The sequence below is a fragment of the Drosophila arizonae genome, chromosome X (assembly GCF_054131065.1).
Source record: "Drosophila arizonae isolate 15081-1271.41 chromosome X, UAZ_ARI_1.0, whole genome shotgun sequence".
Lineage (NCBI taxonomy): Eukaryota > Metazoa > Arthropoda > Insecta > Diptera > Drosophilidae > Drosophila > Drosophila arizonae.
In genome coordinates, this window is record NC_142927.1 from 18,203,701 (window position 1) to 18,223,354 (window position 19,654).

At 37.8% G+C, this 19,654-nt stretch overlaps 1 protein-coding gene across 14 annotated transcripts in view; it reads left to right on the plus strand.

Moving 5' to 3' along the window:
- mmd (disintegrin and metalloproteinase domain-containing protein mind-meld) overlaps positions 1 to 19,654 on the plus strand; it is a 51,481-nt gene that overhangs the window by 23,010 nt on the left and 8,817 nt on the right. For 8 of the 14 annotated variants that reach the window (XM_089473225.1, XM_089473226.1, XM_089473224.1 and 5 more), the window contains exons 8-23: positions 50 to 196; positions 281 to 571; positions 644 to 813; positions 918 to 1,087; positions 1,398 to 1,561; positions 2,099 to 2,263; positions 2,374 to 2,518; positions 2,603 to 2,774; positions 3,214 to 3,333; positions 3,516 to 3,693; positions 3,883 to 4,033; positions 8,245 to 8,383; positions 13,871 to 14,029; positions 14,256 to 14,317; positions 16,457 to 17,270; positions 18,454 to 18,810. In XM_089473225.1, coding sequence (XP_089329351.1) covers positions 50 to 196; positions 281 to 571; positions 644 to 813; positions 918 to 1,087; positions 1,398 to 1,561; positions 2,099 to 2,263; positions 2,374 to 2,518; positions 2,603 to 2,774; positions 3,214 to 3,333; positions 3,516 to 3,693; positions 3,883 to 4,033; positions 8,245 to 8,383; positions 13,871 to 14,029; positions 14,256 to 14,317; positions 16,457 to 17,270; positions 18,454 to 18,810 — 3,404 coding nt within the window. Of the gene's footprint in view, positions 1 to 49; positions 197 to 280; positions 572 to 643; positions 814 to 917; positions 1,088 to 1,397; positions 1,562 to 2,098; positions 2,264 to 2,373; positions 2,519 to 2,602; positions 2,775 to 3,213; positions 3,334 to 3,515; positions 3,694 to 3,882; positions 4,034 to 5,186; positions 5,293 to 8,244; positions 8,384 to 13,870; positions 14,030 to 14,255; positions 14,318 to 16,456; positions 17,271 to 18,453; positions 18,811 to 19,654 lie in introns of all 14 variants that reach the window. The other 6 variants (XM_089473216.1, XM_089473220.1, XM_089473217.1 and 3 more) reach the window with 4 other exon arrangements.

Below are 19,654 nucleotides of genomic sequence, written 5' to 3' on the forward strand. Positions count from 1 at the left end.
CGTATTCTAAGCCGCATCGATTTACTTATGAAATTGTATTCGCTTGCAGGACATCGAGCATTGTTATTACCATGGCACAGTGAAGGATTATCCGGGCGCCAGTGCAGCCTTTCATACGTGCAACGGCGTCAGCGGCGTAATACACATCGGCAACGAGACCTTTGTCATTCATCCGTTCTACGGCGGCGATCTATCGGTAAGGGCTTAGCTTGATTGCCATTTGCAGCTACGTACATACAAACGTCATATTTATGCAATTGCTATGGCTGTACGTCTATAGAAACATCCGCATGTGATTTTTGAGGCGCGCACTAAAGCGAACAAAGGCTGTGCAAATTCGGGAAATTTGGACTCGTGGCGCTTATCGCGCCGGACCAAGCACCTGTCCGCTGGCGTTGTTGATGAGATTCATCCCAATGGGGCCGGGCGCTATAAGCGCGATGTGCGCGAGGCGACCAAATATATTGAGACGGCCATCATAGTGGATAAGGCCATGTTTGAGAAGCGCAACGGCAGCACGCGCGCCGAGGTCATACACGATGCTATACAGGTGGCCAATATAGCTGATTTGGTAAGTCACAAGCACACACACACACATACACATATGTATATGTATTACTCATAATGTGTGTTGACTGCTCAGTATTTCCGTACGCTAAACACTCGTGTGTCGGTGGTGTACATCGAGACGTGGGGCAAGAACCAGGCGGTCATTGATGGCAGCAAGGACATTAGCAAGGCCATATCCAACTTTAATGACTATACGGTTAGAAATATATACCAAATCGAGCGAGATACCACCCAGCTGTTATCGTAAGTACACACGTACACACGTGTACATACACACACACACACATACACATACATATACACCCCTATATTGTATGCATATGCACGTGCTTTTACGAATTCCACAGAGGGGAAACATTTGCCGGAGGCGAGGCTGGCATGGCCGTGCCGGAGACTGTCTGCACGCCCCGTGCCGTCGGCATTAGCGTCGATGTGAATGTGTATGAGCCGCACCTTTTGGCGGGCACAATGGCCCACATGATTGGACACAATATTGGCATGGGCCACGACGATGGACGTAAGTAGAAGGGCAAACATAACACATTATAACTAAATTCGGCATAAATGCTTTGCTGTCACTTAAGCTTACCGCTTACCGCTTACCGCTTATGCTATTATCGGTTTCAATTAACGCCTTGCCTCAATTATTAATTGATATCGATTTGGCTGCTTAGTCAAGCGGAGTAAAGCCGTAATCTATGTGATAACAATGCGCGCTGGGCCTTAAATTTCAATTATTGCAAGAATTTGCAACCGCTTTGATGCTGTTGCATTGCATTGCATTGCATTGTATTGTGTTTTCATGCAAATTTCACACATTCATCCAGGTGAGGAATGCTTCTGTCGGGACTGGCATGGCTGCATTATGGCACAATCGATTGTCGGCCAAGAGAATGTGCAGCCATACAAATTCTCTGAATGCAGCAAAAAGGACTACATTGACGCATTGCGAACGGGTCACGGGCTTTGTTTGCTCAACAAGCCAAACGAGGTGAGATGGATGCATACTACAGCAACTACTGCACCTCTCCCCCTCCCTACCGCTTGCCATCCCTATCTGTATCACCACATCTCACTCCTCTCACTCCCCTCTCTTCACTCTCCCTCTCCCTCTGTCAGTATATCAATACACAATAGGTTTTCAGCTGGCTGTGCGGTTGACCGTTATGAGGGTTAATTGCTGCGAGTAACTGCATCAGCACAGATAAACTCGCAGATGAATAGTTAGCTAAATACTGTGACTAACTCGAAATACCCTATAGCAATTAGATATAATGACAACATATTAACAAAGTCTGAGATGCGAAATCTCATTGTTCTTTGCCCTCTATCAACTATGTATTGTACTTTAAGGTTTAAGCATCCCCCGTTAAAGATCTTGCACACATTTATAGAACTTACGTAATTTTGTCCAACCTGAATCAAGTCTAAATCAATCGAAACACAATTCTTATTAAAAATGGCAAACCTAATTTGTTGTTCAGTGGAAAAACAGAAATTGACTTATGTCTATCCATATCACTTGCAGATTGAGTTGCGCCGAAACTGTGGCAACAAAATCATCGAGGAGGACGAGGAGTGCGACTGCGGCACATTTGAGGAATGCGCATTGGATCCCTGCTGCGATAGCATCACATGTAAGCTCAAGTCCGAGGCACAGTGCGCCAGCGGTGCCTGCTGTGACCAATGCCGGGTAAGTGAAATGTGAACAGTGAAATGTGGAATGTGAAATGTGAAATGTGGAATGTGAAAAGTGGAAAATGCGTTTGCTTTTGATTTTTAACACAATTGCGTTTCATCCAGCTGCGACCCAAGGACTACATATGCCGTGACTCCCACAACGAGTGCGATCTGCCCGAATACTGCGACGGCGAGATGGGACAGTGTCCCGCGGATATCTACAAGAAGAATGGCTCGCCCTGTGGACTGAGCAAATCGGGCGTATCGGGTAGGACGATGAGTGCGAATGTGGTTGTGTAGTATCTTTAAATATTTTCTTCTTTTTGTTTCCTTTTTTGTGGTCGTCTGTTAGGCTATTGCTTCCAGGGCTACTGCCCCACACTGACACTGCAGTGCGAGGCCATTTGGGGCTACGGCGGCTTTGCGGCTGATCGGCAGTGCTACGAACAGTTCAACTCGAAGGGCTCCATCAACGGGCACTGCGGACGCGATGCCAACGATCACTACATCAAATGCGATCCTGAGTAAGTGCCGACGCCTCGCAGCAATTCTCCTTTGCCTCTTTACTAACTCATTTTGCATGCCCAAGATCTGATTTGACTGCAAATTATCAAACTGAAGTGCTCAAAGTTTACATATTGCTTGAATAGTTATGAGAGTTGCCTTTTTTTTTTTTCTTTGCTATTTGTTATTCAATTGCTTTTCAATTTTTCCAACAGCAAGTAAAACTAACAAAAATATTCGAATTCAGCATGAGTAAATACAAAATTGCAATGAATTACTGTACAAATGCATTAATGAAGTTAACTTGAACGATTATTTATCAAATTGAAACGGAATTTGCCGGCTGTACTTCAATTACTTTTGATTTATCCAATCAAGCGCTTGATATTGGCGTAATTTGTGTTGCTATTCGCGTGGATAGTTTCGCTTATCAATAATATTTATTCATTTATACAACAGGAATGTGCAGTGCGGCACGCTCCAGTGCAAGGAGGGCGAGAGGCAGCCCGTCAATGATGGCTTCGACCAGCTCTACTCGCGCACGATTATCTCCATCAAGGCGCAGGAATACGAATGCAAGTGCGTAGCGAAACTAACAGTTCGGTTTAGTGTGTGGGTGTGTGTGTGTGTTGAGTCTGCGTGTGTGTGTGGGGCGTGGCGAAAGGCGGGAGGCAATAATGCCAATATTGACTATACCGATGGACGCGCAACGGCTTATGCATATGTATGTATATATATGTGTGTGTGTGTGTATTTTGCAGGGCAACCAGCGGTCAATTGGGCTCCAACAACTACCCGAAGCATGGGCTGGTCAAGGATGGCACGCCATGCGGTGAAAATTTGATTTGTCTGAATCAAACGTGCGTCAGCCTCTTTCCGCATGTGGATCAAACCAAGTGCCCAACAAACAAGCAGGGTCAAGAGTGCTCAGATCGTGGTGTAAGTTCAAAAACTGGAACACAAAACAAAAAGCAAAAAAAAGAAAATATACATATATAAAAAAAAAAAAAAAAAAAAATAGAAAAAAAAAGAAAATGAACTGCTGCCATGCAAGACACTTGAATGCCTCCCCACTTACATATTTCTACCGCATATTTCCCCCTGCTCCCCCTTCACTGCACTCCACAGTTCTGCACAAATGTGAATCGCTGCTTCTGCGATATGGGCTGGGGCGGCCCGGACTGCAGCACGGTTGTGCTGCTGACAACACCAGTGCCAACGGAAGCGTTGCCAACGCCGGAGAATACAATCAAAATGGAGAAGAAAGAGACTCCATATGGTAAGAACAATGCCAGGCAACAACAGCATCCACATATTGGAATATGTACTAATCGAATCTAATCACAACAACTTAATTAGAATTACAATAATTTAACATAACTTTACCATGGCCGGCACCGGCGTTATGGAGAGGTATCTGTTATGTACCCAATACCGTACCGTACCGTACCGTACCGGTACATTCCAACTTGCCACAACTAAACCCAATTAGCGAACTCACACGGTCTCTCGATAAGTTTGATAAATGATTTGATTGCAATTCGATACCATCTAAATACAAAAAAAAAAAAAAAAAAAAAGAAATGAATTTCGATAACTCGTATGACAATGGTAATTACATCGATTGCTAGCTAGTTTGTTAGGTGATATATATGCATATATATCTGTCTATATGTATGTATCTATCTGCGCAGCGGCAGGGCTCTGTCTATCCTGCTTATAGCCAGTTCTACAACAACATCAAATCACAAACTCAATTCATCAACGATCGGCTCGATCTTCAATTTCAGTATCAGTTCATGCATTCCAATTACAATTAATATCCGACTATTCTTTCGTCAAGCCAAAACATAGCAAATGTTCTGGGATTCTGAAAGTTAGGAAAATAAGAATATTTATTATTTATATTATGCGTTGTTTGAATTTTTAACTAGGCAAAATATTAAGCAAATATTAGATATAATTATTATTACAAACATATCTATATTTTTTTTTAGATTTTTTTTTTTGAAATAAAATAATATTATTATTTATATTACAGTTACATTAAATATTTTTAAAAATAACTTTTTTTACATTTTAAAATTTTAGAAAAATCAACATTTTTTATTAAATTTAAAAAATAAAAAAAGAAAATATTGAATAGTTAAGGCTTTGAAAACGATAAACAATTATTTTTTAAAATGTATTTCAAGCAATTCTTAATTATTTAGATTTTTTTTTTTAACCTTGAAATCAATTGGGCGGATTTAATTTGTAAGAAAACAATTGAACAAATGATTGGATACGATTCGATTCTATATAGTATTCAGATTTCAGAACAATTGCAACACATTTACATACAAACCTATATAATTTGGAAAAAATTGAAAAAAAAAAAAATAAATCGAAAAGAAAAAACAACAACAATAAATTGCAACCACCATTTCCAGGCACCTCTGACCAAAATAGGATCAGCACATTAACCATGGTCATCATTTTAACAGTTATCGTCAAGTGTGTCTTCATTAGTTTTGCAACACTGGCCGTTTGCTACAGGTAGAGTACCAAGCAAAGTCTCAACAATCGGTGACACCGATCATGCGCTCACATACACGCACACATACACACAAACACGCACACATGCACACATGCACTGTCACACTCACACACACACACACATACACACCATACGCACATACGTACATGCGCACATACGCACACATGCAGACGCTCACATGCACATGCAGAAATACGCAAGAGCTTAGAACACCTATTCAAAAGTGTGGCAACAAAAATAGGGCAATCAATCCAGCATTCAGACGTAGGACTCATTGATCTAAAGTGAGAAAAGTCTGCTTTATTGATGGTCAATATTGTTGCATGCTTCCAGCTGAAGGTCAGACTTGGCAGATCTCTTTTGCTTCTCTTCCTTCTTTCACTCACTCGCTCACTGTCTCTATCACTCGCTTTCCTTCTCGCTCACCTAAGCACGCTCTCTTCAGCTTACGGATGTTGCCCACCCACAAAACATATACATATATCCAAATATGTATATATGTATATAGTTAACAGTTTCTCTTGCGTGTCTGACCCACAGCAACAAAATACTTATTGCCATACTATAAATGTGCGTATGCATGCATGTGCTTATCGATGTATGTGTGTGTGTGAGTGTTTGTGCGTGCGTGTTTGTGTGTGTGTGTGTGTATGTCCATGTGTGTGTGTGTGTGTGAGCGTGTAGCTCTGTGTCTGTGTGTTTGTATGCATGTGCTCGTTTGTTAAATATATTTCACAAACATCATATGTTTGTATGTATTGTATGTATGTGTGTACATACCAGCCCATAGTCTGCCAACAACATACGAGGTTTTTTTTATTAATTAGTTGTGTATGTATGTATGTGTGCCCCGTTTTCATTTGTTTCAATACAATAGCTGCATATGAAGCCTGCGTATGTGGGCAATAACGAAAATATACATATATTTTCAGTTTAATATTTGAATTTTACTTTTCATTTTGTTTGTTTGTTTTTCTTTTTCTTTTTTTTTTGTTTTTGTTTTTTAAACTGTGTTTCGTCCGTTTCATGTATTTTTCATATCGCTGTGCGTGCTCGTCCACATCTCCTATGTACATACATTGTCTGTATGCGTATGGCAGCATACATTCGTATGTGTATGTATGTATGTATGTATTCATGTTGTTAAATACTTGATGTACTTATACTTACTACCTGCGCGCTGGTTCATGCTATCGAGTAATACATATGTGTGTGTTAACAATTTTCGGTTTCGTTTTTAAATTGTTGTTCTTCATATCAAGTGCCGTGTATGTATGTATGTAACTAAGTAAATCTCACTCTCTCTCTCTATATATATATATTACCTATATGTATTCATATGCAGACACAACATATACATACATACACTCGTATTCATACTAATATGTAAATGCATTTCTATTAACAATCACGCATTCACGCATACTACAAACTAGACAGACACGCCCAGTTTGCATCCTCCAACCCACTTCCCAATCCTCACACGCTAACACTCACACATGCGACGGCACACACACACGCACACATTCGTACACAAATGAATACATAAGAGTTTTATTTTACTCTTAATTTAATTTCGTTTTATTTCTGTTAATTTAACTAACCAAACGCAAATCTTGAGTACGAGATAGTAATATACATACATATATATATATATATATATGTAGTAATTTATTTTCCCTTAATTATGCCATCACATATCTCACACTCAAGATTGTCCAAGTATATGTCACATATACATATGCGCATCTGCTAGGGCGTCTCTATCATAGTGTATTTGTATAGCCTGGATTACCATTGTCATAGACTGGGTGCTGCCGAAAATAAAAATAAAAGAAGAAACATAAAAGTCAAAAACTAAAACCAAACAAAATTTCATAAAATGCAAAAGAAAATTTAAGTGAAATTAAAAGCAGTTCGAACTCGAGGCGCAGATGTGAGAGTCGTTCGATTTCGGCATCAATCGATCCGTTCTTGTGGCCAGATTAAAATATATATATGTATATGCATATATACATACATTTATATTCGTGTTGGGCCAACCAACAACGGCACACAATCTGTAAATATACGCATATACATACATACATATATATGTATATCAATATTTATATGTATATGTATGCTTATATGTGTTTGTTGGCAAATTCCATTGCCGAATTGCGTTTTCTTGTGTGCTGAGCTCCAATATTTTTGTGACACCTGCAAAAATAATAGAAAATTGAAATGCAAGAATGAAAAAGAATCACACAATAATTTAGATGAAACGAACAAAAAGTGAAAAAAAAAAAAAATGCTAAAAAATTTTCCCAACACACAAACAAAAGATGAGAAGGAAACGTTCAAAATGTTATTTATTTGCTTGTTTATTTATTTTCTTTCGGCCGACCCACCACCCCAACTGCAAAACTGATATCGACGACAACATCAACCAAAAATAATACCAATATGCATATATATACATACATACATATATGCATATATATATACATGACAAAATCTCTTTGTCTATATATTATATATATATGTGTGTGTATGTTTTGTGTATCAATAAAATGAAAAACAACATAAACTATATACATATATATATATATATATGTATATATGTATATAAATACAACAACAACTACAAATAACAACAAACACCTGGTATCTTACAACGTAATGTATGCGAATTTAACTACGTATATATATATATATCAAATGACTTAAAAATATATATTCTCCGAAAATATAAACTGAACTCTGCCAATACACCATGGCGTATGCATAATATATTGTCCATATCTTCATATACATATATATGTGCATATGTTGAATGCACCCGAAACTAACACAACTGCACACACAAACACATCTATACGCATACCCACCTACACACACACACACACACACACACACATACACATCTACACATGTATCGAAACAAATGGCAAATTAATCTCGTATAGAGAACTACCACGGCTCAAATACAGTGTTCCTAGTCGGTGTTCTAATGTCAGTTGTAGGGTTCGTTTTTATAACATTCACCTTGATGGCATTGTGCTACAGGTCAGTTGTAGTACATAGAAACTTCTCCCTGTGTCTGAGGTTAGTTGAAAAGAAGTAATGAAAAAGCCAGCTCTAAATACAAATACAAATTACTACAACAAAAATATTAAAAAAAAAAAACAAAAACAAAACAAACGAAAAAAAAATACAAAAAAAAAACTGCAAAAGAAACACTAACAAAAATCGAAAAAAAAAAATACTCTATATTTTGTTAATATGTTAAATTTTTGTGTTTCTGAATTTTATTCATCTTTTTCTTCTCTCTCCAAAATGTTGAGTCGTAGTTTTATTAGTACATTTCTAACATGCATACATATGTATGTATGTGTGCATGTATGTATATATGCCTAACTGTCTGTATCTACTGCATACATACATCGATATGTACATCAATGTGTAAAATTTGAACATAGTCTCATATACTATTTTGTGTGTTTTCTTTGAATCCATTTATCAATGTACATAATTAACTGCATATACATACATATATATGGTATATATCAAGCTGTACATGTGTGTGCATAGTAAACTAGTTGCACACATATATACACACATGCTAAGTATATGTATATATTAATATATGTATATGTATATATATTCCGAATTTATCGCTTGTTGGCTTCATTGTCTTTAGTTCAGTTTCCCCCGCCCAAAAGAAGAAAAACTCACACTTGTAAATAGTTTTTTGTACATACACCCCCCTCGCCGAGCCCCATTCTTAGACAGTAAATATTCAGTCGTGTATGTACATATGAATGTATGCCTATCATATCGTAGAGCTGCATGAATATGACTGCGAGTACATACATATATGTATGTATTTAATACCGATCTCTATGTACTTGCAACGATATTCATTTCCAGCATGCCTACTGCTCTCGATGTACATTCAATTGGCATATGTGTGCGCACACTTGTATGTATATTGTTACATATGCATGCATGCGACATACATACGTACATACATACACACCTCATCAATCAAAAGCGACATCGAAATCGAAATCGAAAGCGACATCGAAATCGATATCGAAATCCAAATCCAAATCCAATTCAAAAGCTCACAACTGGCCCTCACATCAAATAGTCCAACAACTTATAATTTTCCTTTCGTTTTATCCTTTTAATCACAATTTTCGAATATATCTATATTTTATTGTTATTTTTTGAAACAATTCAAGCAAACCAAATACACAAATAACAACAATTAGTTACAACAATCCTGATTCAATATGGTCCAAACGATAGGAATCAATCGATATAAAAATAAATTCGATATATATATTTTTTTAAAAAGATTTATTATCTATAGAGAGTTTTAGCCATTAGCTGTAAAGGCAAAGATTGGTAAAAGTTAGTAGCTCAAAAAATCTAGGTAGGCCTGTAAAAGAGTTTAAAAAACATTTTGATTGCCCAATATCTAGAGAACTTTTTTGTTGTTCTAGAATTTCTGAGCTGAATGCAAAGGCGAAATTTGTTAAAAGTTTTGCTTATTTTTCGGTGAAATGAAATACGAGAACAATATAGAAAGGCAACCATTAGGCGATTAAGTACAAGTTTTTTAAATAACAAATAGGTGCGAATTACACACGAAAACAGGCTTTTATCAAATTGAAATAACACACAAGCGAGAACACCATCAATGAAATGATATAAAAGACTTGCAACTTGACTCACCGAAAAACCAAGAAAAGATTTAGACTGCATAGCAATTAAGAAGACACATATATATACATATATTTGTCTATATATTATATATATTGTGCTCAACTCGTCGTTATATATTTTAGCGTAAAAAAAAAGCACATACGTTACCTTAAGTGAACTGCATGCGCGTCCACCTCTCCAACTTAGGCAAACGATAAAAGGAAATACCTATCTGATATCAAATGAATTGAATGGGAGCTAAATGTAGTAGTACACGAAAGTACATGATAATAACATATGCATATTTATATTTTATTTCCCAACTAATTATTTTCAATACATAGACGATTTCTTTTGCGTTTCCAACTAATATTAGTAACGATTAATAATTTTTTGATTATTGTTAATGATTGAGAGAAATGAAAAGATTTGAACATGGCCACTACACGAAATGGATATTGTGGTCAGAGCGTCACTGATCGCCGATCTTGTTGACTATTTTCATTACTACTTTTGTTCAGTTTAGTAATCCCCAAAAATCTATTTAAAAAAACCAAACAAAAAATAAAAATAAATAAACCAAACAACAATATCAACAACAACAACCAACTACAAACCCCAATCGAAATACTATATAACTAATGCATATGCCAGAGTACTTACACCTTAGGTATTCCACATCATTATGATTAATACTTAGTAACAGTCTCACACAATCATAAGCGCACACACACACACACACATATACCTAAAAGCATCAATATATAGACCAGAGCCAAAGCAAAACCAAGCTCCCCGCTCACTTGCAGCCCAAAGCCAAATTGTTAACTGAAGGCGTATGCATTTGCATGCATACAGCCGATATAATAATAATAATAATGTACGATAGGTTTGGGGGAGGGCATCTGCGCGAGTGCACTTGCCACGCCTCCGATTGCCCGAAATTGGAGCTGTCAATTATTTGTGTGTGCATAGGGCCCAACATAGACGAAACTGACTTTGAGTTATGGTGGTGCTTTCTGCTGAGAGAGCCAGCGATGTTTCCTAAGAGCTGCCATCACGAGCTAATTGCAAATGTACTACTAAACTAAATACAATATACGCACAGAAAGCATACTCGATACTCGCATATAATACATATACACACGCACACCCACACACATAGGGAACGAGAGCGCTGTGTATTTGTATTTGGGTGGGTCTGTGTGATTTCTTTGTGTACTATCGTAAGTGCATCGATCTTCGATATTAACGAAATACATACAAACACTCACACACACATGCATACGCACACACACACACAAACACACACTACCACACACGCATATTCTGGTGCATATGTGTGCATAGCCATACTCACAATACATGTCACATACAGACCCATTTACCCCATTCCTCTTATCCGATTTTCAATTCTGGTATTCAAGTTATCACACACACATACACACACACACACACGAATATCCACATGCATATGGAAAACCCATCAGCTTTCCACACAAGGCTGTTTTTCCTAACTGTGCATGTGTGTGCATATATGCATAGCAAATAAGTTAATATAGCCATCCAATATTTATTGAATGCTTTAAATATGTAAGAAATTTAAATTCATGCCTAAAAGTATGCAATGGAAAATATTTAAAATTGGACAAATGGCCTTAAGTAATATTTGAGATTATATCAATATTTGGGATATGCATACATTCACACACACACTGCACAGCACATCTACGTGTGTATATACCAACACATAAACATGTAAATAAACACACCTATATAAATATATATAAAAACATACATGTACCCAATGCCATTCGACCTTCAGCTTTCATTATGTTATTTACTGTTTGTAAGTACTTACGTCTCATCCATGCTTGTCGCTCTTTAAGTCACTATTTATCTATGTTTTTCATCTATCTTGCGCTCGCTTTCTCTCTCTCTCTCTCTCTCTCTCTTTCTCTCGTACTCACTCTATCTGTGTCTTTCCCTTACTGAATTTCTGTTCATTTAACTTGGGCTAACTGAAAAACTATTTTCAAGTCCGTCAACGTGTATTTCAAATGTGATTTATTCCATTTAGCTCATATTCTTTGTGTATATTTCTAAATATATATACATATGTGTCTCTGTGTTTCCCGTGATGTCTGCGTGTATGACTGTATGTATGTGTGAGCTTGTGTGTGTGTCTTTGTGTGCGTGTTGATGATGATGATTTTATGAATGTCTGTAGGTATGCTTGTGTCCGTATGTATCTATGTAAGCGTCCGACGTTCAGATGCATTGTTTTCCCAAAAACCAGTTAACCTCCCGCCCGTCCACCTGTCCACCTGTCCGTGTTCATATTCTATTACTATTGTTCGACTTCCCTGCATTCATAAATGTCTACATTCCGTTTTGCTAAACGTGAAAACCTTTGCAAATTTTTGTGTTTCGTGTTATGTCGTTGACGTGTTTTTGACAACAATTTTTCATTGATAATGTGCTAATCCAAAACCGAAAAAAAAGAAAAAACAAAACATGTACAAAACAAACAAAATAAATACGAAATTTTCCCCAACAATTTCTTTGTTCTCTGCAAAGTTCTGGCATAACATTTTTCATTCGAGAATGTCATTATTGTTACTGCATTTACATTATGTGTACATACATTATGCTTTTGTGTCTTGTGTTTGGTTTAGTTTGTTTGTTTGTGTTTTCCGTTCGTTTTGTTCCTTATTACCTTGAGGCACATTCAATGTATTTTGCAAAAATTCATGCATACCCATCGCAAATATTTGTCGTACTGCCAGTCGAAAAGAAAAATGAAAAGTGAACGTCTATAAAAGAAAACTGTACACAAATCAAATGAGCATGGGTATGCATGTATTTTCATTTGTGTTTTGTGTTTATATTTGCATAACAAAATTCTTTATGTGTGGCACTTAATTTTACTTTTCACCACAAAAAAAAAAAAAAAACAATACAAAAACGAAAAAAAAAATACAACAATTCTATTACGAGCATATTATTAATCAAGTATCTCATCATAACCTTTCGTTTCCCAACAACAACAACAACAACAACTACAACAATAACAACTACAACATCAACAAAAATAAACCGAAACCAACAAAAAAAAAAAAATTTATTTATATATATACAAAATCAATCAAAATAAAAATCAAATCAAATCAAAAATCGAAATCAAAATCAAAATCAAAATACAAAATCAAAATTCAAAACAAACAACTAAATGACGTGTGCCATGTGTACACACACCCACATCCTTCAAAATGGCGTGAATGTGTATGCGTGTGCGTATATGTGTCGATGAATGTATGCGTGTGTATGTGACCCTATGTATGTATGTATGCGTGTGTGCGTGTGTGTTTGCTTGTCCGTGTGGGTGTGTGTATGTTGGCAAATACTTCGCTTCATACACATTGCGTATACGCACTGCATCTCAATCAACCAACCAACCAAACGACCAACCAACCAACCAACCAACCAATCAACCAATCAATCAATCAATCAACCAACTTAAATCCATCGACCATGCCAAAATACGTTTCCAACTGATTTTGTATATAATCCAATACAAATAATTTCATAACAAATTATAAATCCAAAAAATCATACGCACCATTCAACGCCTAAAACATGTGTACATATATATGTATATACACATACGTATATATGTATGTGTCCTGTGTGTATATTATAAATCCCATAACTTAAATCTATAAATATATATGTATATGTGTGTGTGTATATGTATATATATATATATATATATATATATGTGTATATGCATACATATATATAAATCATATAAAATAAACAACAACAATAACGAAAAACAACCAAACAACTCTGACGTCGATATCAACATCAACATAGACGCAAGACAACCACCCTTAAGTACGATCCGCCCTTCTCGAAAAAACCCATACCCAAGGGCTACGGCGGTGCGGCAACGGCGCCCAACCATCATTCCGTCGAGGAGGTATCCTTGGATGGCTCCAGCAAATTGGTGTATGCCAATCAGGCCGGATTCAGGTGAGCAATTCCATCTTTCAATCTATAACCAATGCCACAGCCAACGCCGCCCAAGCACTCAACCACCCAATTACCCAAACACCCATTCACCCAGTCATCCAGTCACCCAGCCACTCCCTCATCCAACCATCCAGATCTACTTAACACGCCTCGTTACGTTTACGTCTTTTATGCATTTTTTCTCTATTTGCTTTCCGTTTGTTGTTTTTTCTTCAATTTCATGCAGGGACAAGAACCTACATGGACGTCGCTATACAACGGGTGGTGAGGACGATCAATCACATGCAGGTTAATAAAAACATTCCCTATACATAATACATACATATAAATATATGCATATATATATGAATCTATCTCTCTATATATGTGTATGTGTGTATATTTATATATTCATTCACTAGCGGCTATCATCTCACACAGTTCTCAGCCAAATATCGTATACGTATCATATTGCTATGCATAGGTATACCAAAAGTAATTGACGTTCTTATCTAGTATATATAAATATATACATATTATATAACTTTACTTATATAACTCAGTGCCTATGCCGTTTCCTGTTACTATCTGCAGCTACTACAACTGCAATACAATACTATGTTCAACGTTCTTAAATTCATTTGTAGTCTTAAGCGATAGTTACCCTATATATTAAATACTATTTACTTTATACGATTTAACAGTTAAAGGTCAGTCTCTTCGGCTTCGCTCGGCCGCTGAAGTCTGAGGGAGCTGCCCCATACCTATTGTAAATCTAGTTGTATACACAACACCCACAATACACACATATCTGTTTGTATAACTCATTATTATTTCGATATACACAATGTTGCTAAATAACTTTTGCTGCATTACAAAATATTAGAATAATTTGTTCGTTCTCTTTAAAAGCTTCTTTGACTTAGCCTAACAGTTAAATAATACAATTTTACAGCACTCCAAGGTTGTCCTCAAGTGTGTCCTAATAAAGGCCAAAAATAATATTTATATTCGTAAGGCATTATTAACTTAGCTTTAGATATATGCACTAAAAATTTGCTTGGTTCTTCTAGATTTTAAATTACAAGTAAAAACTTCGATACGTATATTTTGTAATAAAAATATATACAAATTCATATTTCAAGGCATCTATACTCTACAAATAGTCTTAAACATCTTTGATCTAAAAATAGCTTAAGTTGGCATTGGAAATGGATCCAATTACTATGTGAAATTAAGTATTCAATGCTGAAAGTATTTACACGATATAAAATAATCGATCCGCAATACAAAAATAATCGATTACCGATCAATATATCGCGGTTAAAGTTTTAAGTGGTTTTTTCTACAAATATGTTGATCATAATGTACATTCTATAGTTTATAAATCTGAAGGAACTGGATTGGTCTGCAATGTATAATAAAATATAAGATTATTATTATGCTACTTTTTTAGGTTAAGTAGGAGTAAATTGATTTAACTATTGAACAGAAACAAACTGTTGTAAATAAGTGATTAATTTTGTGGTAAACTGTGAACTCTCTACTACTTCTACTGCTACAACTGCGAACACTACAATTTCTGCTACTATTAAAACCTTAATACTACCTAATACTATCATTACTACTACTGTGGTTACTAATACGTCTATGACTACTACTATTGCAACTTATACTACGACTACCTCTATTCTTACTACTACTACTACTACTACTTATAGGACAGATTATACTACATTTTTGTACTATATTACCACCTCAGAGCCGACTTGTACTATTATTATATATATTATTATTTCTTCTGTTACTTTTACTACTACTTTCTACTACTAATAACATCTAACTTCTGCGAGGACTTCTATTACTATTTATTATACCATTTACAATTTTTTTTTTTTTTACTTAGTCTTCCACTACTACTTCGTATATTGCTACTACTACGCCCACTACTCATTATATTACTGTTTATATTACTAATTTTTTTATAATTACTACTACGGCCCTACTACTATTACTACCTTTACTACCACTTCTACTACTACTTCTACTACTACATCTACTACCACTTCTACTACTACTTCTACTACTACATCTACTACCACTTGTACTACTATTTCTACTACTACATCTACTCCCAATTCTACGACTACTTCTAGTACAACCTTACACTACCATTTCTACTACTATTTCTACTTCTACTACTACATCTACTACCGCTTCTACCACCACTTGAACTACCACTTCTACTACTATTTTTAATACTACTCCTACTACTACTTCTACTACTACTGCTACTACTACTTACACTACCACTTCTTCTACTATTTCTACTACTACTACTTCCACTTCTGTTTTCGACGAGCTCTGTGCACTCTCTGCTGTCTGACTCTACCAACATTTGTATGTTCTTTTGCATGTACAACGTGTGAATACGATTGGACGCCACAGAGAAGGGCATACTGAAGAAGCACGGCTATGGACTTGTGCACGGCGAGCAGCTGAAAGACAAGTGGTGCGATGACAGCCAGTCGGACAATCTAGAGCTGATCACACAGGACGGCACACAGGCCTCAACGATTGGTGGTGCGGCTGCCTCAGAGGTGGAGCGTACTTTGAAGTCACTCAACGGCTATCACGAGGATATTTTGGAGGCGCTGCGCAATGCGGCTTCGCATCGCGGCACCGGCACTGGCAATACGCCCGTCGGCAGTGGCAGCCTGAGTGAGGAGATGTTGCGCAAAACTCTACAGGACTGCAGCAACGCCCAGCTGGGCTACACGGCGGAGACGTACAAGCGGGCCAGCGGGTCTAAGTCGAGCTCGCGTGAGAATATATGCGACAGCGCCGCAGCACATGCCATTTTGTTGGATGGCAGTGGTTCCGGGCTCGGTGGCCTGACGCTGGGCCCCGACATGAGCGGCGTACGAGGTGTGAGTGGTGGTGTGGGCGGTGTTGGCGGCGCTGCTGGCTTGGGGAGTGCAATCGGTCATGGCGGTGCGCTCATGCACCACCATCGATCGCAGCATCAGCTGCATCAGCCATCTGGAATGTCTCTGCAGCAGCAGCCAACGGACGAGGACGACGCCCCATCGACTGGGCCGCTGCGTATACGCAATCTGGAGGATCTAATCAGGCAGCTGGAGCATCACTCGTCCCGCCACATGAGTCCCAGTGGCTCCGAGGATATACGCATGTCGGAAACCGAGGCCGATCGTCACTATAGATTAGATAGTTCCGCTGCTTGTAGTGAGTCCTCGCAAGGGTTAGTTTCGAATTCGATTATTTGATTTCGATACCGATTACGATCACAATTACGAGTACAATTTCGATTTCGATTTCTATTTTTATTTAATGCCAACCCGAATACCCAACAAATCCCGAGCCAAACAATTACCGCCGAGTCCGACAAATCCGATAAATGCTTATAGGAGTTACATTTAATTTGCATCTAATACAGACACCTACACCCACACCCACACCCACACACACACAGATACACGCATACGCCTAACCTTACTCGTACCTTGTTTGACTTAGCGTAGGTTTTGCTGGTATTCTAATAATTTATGGAATGTACTCAACAGCTGTGTGCATTGCGATTGAAAAAATGAAACCGTATGTACTTTAATAGAACAGTACCGAAATGCTTGTCTTATAACCGCAATAAGTATTATTTGTACTCGTTTTATCGTATCACCCAAGTTGTGCATAAATACTTAATATACAAACTCTATATAACCTGATCGAACGTAGCGGCAATTGCTTCACACACTTATTAATGGCGTTCTAGCGTTTAATCAACATATATGGCTTTAACATTCTTCACAACATTTGCAGACATATTTGCCAGCATAGTGCAAACTGGAACAAGCGCATTTAACATACACACAACACACAACAGACACACACATACAATTAACAAACAGATGAGCATGTTTGCTGTCCGCTATCGGGCTGCTGATATTTACAAACTGAACTTTAGCCAACGCAACTTTCTATTCGCATTTCTTGCAGGCTTCAGACTGGAATATCTTGTGTGATAAAGGTTGGTTTCACAAGCGTTGCCACGCCCATATATACTATACATATATATATCAATATAAAAACAAAACATAAAAACAAAATCAATGAAAACTTGCTTCCCTTTCAATGATAAAGGCTTTCCAAAACATCCATGGACCCTTCTCTATATATATAGTCAGATACGAAATAGGGTTCGCTCTCCTCTGACTTGTGACCAAATGGTTTTCGGTATATTATTTAGTATTTAAAAACAAAATAATTTTTGTCTGTCTTGAACTCGGTCTCGGTCTCGTTATCCCAATCCCATCCCGTTTAATGTTTTATTTTTGTGTGCGTGTGTGTGTTTTCATTTTATTCTTGGTTTATTTTGCTCAATTATGCTAAAGACTCTTTGATTGCTCTCTGCTTTTTGATCTCGCCAGCTCGAATCAGCAAGCAGCTCAATCTCAGAAAACCGCTACAATCCACCCGTCTTACAGCAGCCGTTGTCGGCCCCGCTCGGACGAGGACTCGCGCTTTGCCTACGGCGGACGCTACCGCACACAGGCGCCCACTGGCCGCCATACAACGCATCAGTCGCACTCTCCGCACGCATTCGGACACCATACACACCATTCGCACGCCCATGGACATGCCACACACGGACCCCATTCATCGCACCACTCGTCGCACACGCACCTGCACCAGGATGACGAGGGCATCTATGAGAGCGCCGATCATCATGAGCGCGGCGCCCTCGACACGCGACTCGATCCACAGGAGACGCCCGAAAGCGAAAGGTAAGTCTCTGTCTCTCCACCTCAGTCACTGTCGCACCCAATCGCCTCCCATTCGCAACTCGCAATAGTCCATCGCAGTCAGTCTCAGCCGTCCATTGCCTTAACATCCACGATCCCTTGCTAGCTCTATCGGAGGCTTTATAGCTCTGGAGATGAGTCGCTGCTCCTTAGCTCATTGTTTTCTTAATGCATTGTGCAGCTATTTGGTTGATTATCCCTCCGTTCTAACTATTTCCTATACGACAATTACAAGGAATTTCATAGCCAAGATCACAGAGGTTCGAAATTGAGAAGTTATTTGCTTTGATTTCTTTACTGAACCATCTCGGGCTGTGCTTGAGCTCTTCTTCTGATCGGCTCAATTTCCTTTAAGATTGATCATCTTTATGATTGATCCCTTTAAGATACATTCTCAATTCAATTCGATTCTCAATTAGGTTCAAGTCTGCATAGGATACATAGGAAAATTATCATATGGCCCGCTATTTACCTATTCCAATAAATTTTTCAAGTAATAAACTCCATCTCTTTATTGCTTGCCCTCTGCAATGATCCATCTATATACGACCTTAGGTCTTAGGCTTTTAGTAACTTTTCATCATTTGATATCTAAAATAGAAACGACTCCTAGCAGCAGCAGCTTATGTTGGTATAGGACTTTAAGATATAGAGTAGGGTTAATCTCTCTGTTGCTTGGCTTTTATATAAGAACCTTAGGCCTTAGGCTATATATCTAATGTAAGGGACTTTTCTTCATTCGATATCTAAAAGAAACGACTCTCAACAGCAACTTATGATAGTATATAGCTTTAGGACATACAGTAAAGCTTAGATAATTTTTACC